The 4,503-nt window shown below is 35.5% G+C and overlaps 1 protein-coding gene across 1 annotated transcript; it reads right to left on the bottom strand.

Annotated features, from left to right (window-relative positions):
- Positions 1–401: 401 nt before the first annotated feature.
- Positions 402–4,497, bottom strand: LOC128250753 (alpha-2-macroglobulin receptor-associated protein-like). The gene is made up of 3 exons (XM_052976560.1): positions 4,429–4,497; positions 3,541–3,699; positions 402–2,640 (listed from the first exon to the last, which is right to left on the bottom strand). Exons 1-3 carry the CDS (start codon positions 4,474–4,476, stop codon positions 2,572–2,574), a joined length of 276 nt encoding a protein of 91 aa, XP_052832520.1. The 5' UTR covers positions 4,477–4,497; the 3' UTR covers positions 402–2,571.
- Positions 4,498–4,503: the final 6 nt, after the last annotated feature.

Raw genomic sequence — 4,503 nt, 5'->3', positions numbered from 1 at the left:
TTGGATAACATCAGTGGTGTGGAGATGAGGAGGCTGGTATGCATGGGTGACTGCTGGTCTTCCATAAACAACCTTGCCCGGACTTGTGCCCTCGGAGGGTAACTTTCTGGGTGCAATCCCATGGTCAGTCATGACCAAAAAGGGTCTCTGTATATTATGATTGCATAACAATGTACAGTGTCCCTACAAGTCATTAACTCCTTACAATATAACTCGAATAGGTGGGTAGTATACCATGCACTGGTCACAAAAAAATGCATGCCAGGAGAAAGCAGTATGCCCCCTCTTACCCCAAATGCATTGATGCTTATCCTTCTTATATGTGTGTGTGTAGTAGGTCACATGACCCTCATCAAGCAGGAAACAATATACAAAAAAAAATGAGACAAGAACTCTTAGGATTTAAAAGTGATACAATTATTCCGTTTATTTATCAAAATAAAGCATTCGGTTCATTTATTCACTGAATTCAGAGATACCCACTACCCAGTCACCGACTGCCATTTACAACTGCGAAACATCATTAACAAAAAGCTAAAAGAAAGACAAAGCAAATAAAAATAAACTTTCCCTGAATATATATAAATCTATAAAGGAGACAGACACACACACGTGTGTGTATGTGTGTATATATTCTATTATTTTATTTGTTTCAGTCATTTGACTGCGGCCATGCTGGAGCACTGCCTTTAGTCAAACAAATCGACTCCAGGACTTATTCTTTGTAAACCCAATACTTATTGTCACTAATAGCTTTTATATTTGTATGTATGTATATATATATGTATATATATATATATATATATATATTTATTGATTGCTAAATCCACAAGTGTTTTTTAATTCTCTCTGTTTATTTCTGTGTTCCTTTCTGTTGAAGAGCTTTGGCTCGAAATGTAAAAGACTTTCCCACTTTCCTGGGCGTCAAACTAATACACCTGCTTGTTGTTTGTACACCTGTCATCATCTTTTGTTTTTCTGTAAATTTCAACTATATATATAAGTATGTATGTAGATAGATAGATAGATAGATAGGCAAGCAGGCAGGCAGACAGACAGATAGATACATATAATAATATTAGGGACAAAATCCAAAATTACAGATTTTATTATCTTTATCTTATGATATTTAATTTGTTTTATATTATACTCATTTATTGTGTTTTTAATTGTTAATTTTTCTATATGTGATAGTGGATTTTCATCGATGAGTTCTTGAAACTTGGTTATTTTCCCTAAAACTATATATGTGTGGGTGTGTGTGTGTATATATATATATATATATATATAGGTGTGTGTGTGTATAGATATGATATATAGATGTGTGTGTGTGTACAAATGTGTGTGTATGTGCATGCATTATATATATATATATATATATATATATATATATATATTTGAGAGAGAGAAATTTCTAGTTCAACATTTCTTTTATTCCAGTTTTTAATCTGTTAACACAAAAAAATCTTGTTGCAAATATTTTTTTAAATAATCTCATTTTCTGTTTGTCTTTTTTTTTCCAAATATTTTTCTTGTGTTTCTTTTAAAAATAACAATATAAAAACAGACCCATCCAGTCATACTCCTGGGTGCTTGAATATTAAATGCGACAGACAGAGATTGCTATTTGGCAGATTGATAAGCTACGACCACACTCACCAACCCTAACCCGCTTCCTTAACATTGAACTTTGCAAATAATCTCTAATTTTGTATTATAAACAAGATTCTTTAGACAAAAATAAAATAGTAATAATAATAATAATAATAATAATGGTTTCAAATTTTGCCACGAGGGCAGCAATTTTGAGGGAGGGGTTGAGTTGATTACATCAACCCAGTGTGTAACTGGTACTAATTTTATCGACCCTGAAAGGATGAAAGGTAAAGTCAACCTTGGTCGAATTTGAACTCAGAACGCAGTGACGGGCGACATACCACTAAGCATTTCGTCCAGCAAGCTAACAATTCTGCCAGCTCGCCACCATAATAATAATAATAATAATAACCATTTATAAAATTAGGAAGGGGGAAGCTAGTCAATTACATTGACCCCAGTGCTCGACTGATACCTTATTTTATTGACCCTAAATGGATAAAGGGCAAAGTAGACCTCAGTGGAGGATTTAAAATTATGAAATAGAAGGACGTATAACAGTTTGTAGAAAATAACCTAAATTGGTGCAAGGAGTCAAGAATTTCATGACTTCAGACTCTTACTCTTTGTTTGAGAGTCAGAAAAATTAAAATCAAAACCTCACTTTCTCCTGAGCCAAAATGTTAGATTCTCGACCCCTCGCAGCAACTGAGCTTGTGAATCTCTTTTATAAACTTCCAGCTACGGAATAATATTACTGTCACTGATGGTGCACAGAATATCAGCGTTTTCTTTGGTTCCACAGACTTTTATCGGATAACAGTCTCTATAAAGAAAGAAGTGAATGAGATTTCACATGGAGCAGAAGGCTACTGAGTCCTCCATGGCATGGGTAGAAGATTGAGAAAGAGACAAAAAAAAGAAAAGACACAAAAACAAAAGAAAAAGGCAAAAACAAACCAAAATGTGGAAATTCTAAAGTTCTGTGTGTTTAAATATCATGCTGTCCACTCGATGATAAAGTTCATTGTGATGTTTCTTGACCTGAAATTAAAAACACGTAATCCAATTAACATTTAAGCCAAGAATAAACAAACAATAAGCAATGTTATATCGAAAGTTAACCATCTCAGACATGGGCCCCTATGTCTAACTTTACACTTCACCTGGGCTCCTGAGCAAAAATATAAATATGAATTTATCATGGTCGCCATGATTGATCGCTGACCAAAACATTCAATCTTTTTTCTCCTTGTTTTCTCCGTATTCTTTCTGTTGAAGAGCGTAGCTCGAAACGTTAAAGACTTTCTGTATTCCCGAGCGTTAAACTAATACATCCTTTTGTTGTTTACACCACCTGTCCTTGTCTGTTGTTGTTTTTTCGTAAATTCTCCCAAAAATATAAATAGTTGCATACACAGCTCAAGGGTAACAATTGCAGGCGAACTAATGGACAGAATCATAAAAAAAAAAAAAAAAGGTCCAGGAGAATAACAATAACAGACCTATCACTTAACTACTATATTTGTTCACTCCAATTGTTATTTTCTCATCTCTTTTGTCAATTTGACTGTCCAAATTCAGCCTCTTACACTAAATCTATAATGTCATTCTAAGAATAGTCACATCATTGAAATCTTAAAACTATGAGATAACGAATGATTAACGCAAAAACAATGCGAATAAATAAGCAGTACCTCCTGACTGGCCATCGTAGGATTTTCGAGCGAGATCGTTGCCAGTGCCCCTGGACTGGCTCTTGTGCGGGTGGCACATAAAATACACCATTTTGAGCGTGGCCGTTGCCAGTACCGCCTGACTGGCCTTCGTGGAAAAGGTTGCCCATACCTGATCTAGGGTTAAAAACAAAAGCAACAGCCCCCACACACACTGTGTGTAGTTTATTTAGCTCCACTGCCCCATTCCATTATCCAAACAACCTACCACATGTTCATAATGGTTTGCCTTGTTTACTAAATCTGTGTGTTTCTTCGGATAATTGCCATCATCAACTTGTTTGTCAAAATACTCTTTCGACTGCATCACCATTTCTTTCAGAGTCTCATGTTTAGTGATGCGTTGCTGGAAAGATTTTAATTCCTCCTACAGAAAAGAAAAAAAATGAAAAAGAAAACAACAGGGTTAATTTTACAAATTATTATTAATCATCTGCCAAGATTTTAATCACCATCGTCATCATCATCATTACTTTACGTCCACTTTTCTATGCTTGAATGGATCAGAAGGGATTTGTTGAGGCAGATTATCTGCAGCTGGATGCCCTTCCTGTCACCAAGCAAAGTAATATTCCACGTGACCAGACATGTTTTCAGAGAAGATTTGAAACAAAGGACACCTCTTGCATGATGCTGACGTTCTTTGACAACTATCACAGAAGGTGGCGAACTTAGTGGTTTGGCAAAAGAGATCGATAGAATAAGTACTAGGGTTACAAAGAATAAGATTTGTTCGACTAAAGGCGGTGTTCCAGCATGGCCGCAGTCAAATGACAAACAAATAAAATAGGTAAAAATAGTTGAGAACCCCTGTAATAAACCCTTGAGGGTGGTGCCCCAACATGGCCACAGTCCAATGACTGAAACAAATAAAAGATAAAAGATAAAATGTAAAAACAGGTGAGTGTAGGTGACAGGAAGAGTATCCTGCCATAGAAAAACCTGCTTCAACAATCTCTGTCTGACCTGTGACCCATGCAAACATGGAAAAGTGGACACCAAAACAATGACGATGACAAAAGGTGATTGCAAAAAAAAAAAAAAGGAAGAAATCGAATTTAAAAGAAAGGAAATAAAGATGAATGTTTAAACGGACCTTAAAATTTTCCAGTTCCTGCTTAGACATTGCTGTCCTTTTAGCCATGGCATATAACTGGTACACTCGGAAATC

The sequence above is a fragment of the Octopus bimaculoides genome, chromosome 25, assembly GCF_001194135.2.
Source record: "Octopus bimaculoides isolate UCB-OBI-ISO-001 chromosome 25, ASM119413v2, whole genome shotgun sequence".
In the NCBI taxonomy this organism is placed as follows: Eukaryota; Metazoa; Mollusca; class Cephalopoda; order Octopoda; family Octopodidae; genus Octopus; species Octopus bimaculoides.
This window is presented reverse-complemented; position numbering and strand designations above follow the sequence as displayed.

Excerpts from the sequence above, each read along its gene's own strand:
- LOC128250753 (XM_052976560.1), bottom strand. The coding sequence starts at position 4,476 with ATGGCTAAAAGGACAGCAATGTCTAAGCAGGAACTGGAAAATTTTAAG. Across the intron at positions 3,700-4,428 it reads AGGAACTGGAAAATTTTAAG|GAGGAATTAAAATCTTTCCA; the intron begins GTCCGTTTAAAC and ends TCTTTTCTGTAG. Across the intron at positions 2,641-3,540 it reads CAAACCATTATGAACATGTG|GTCAAGAAACATCACAATGA; the intron begins GTAGGTTGTTTG and ends TTTTAATTTCAG.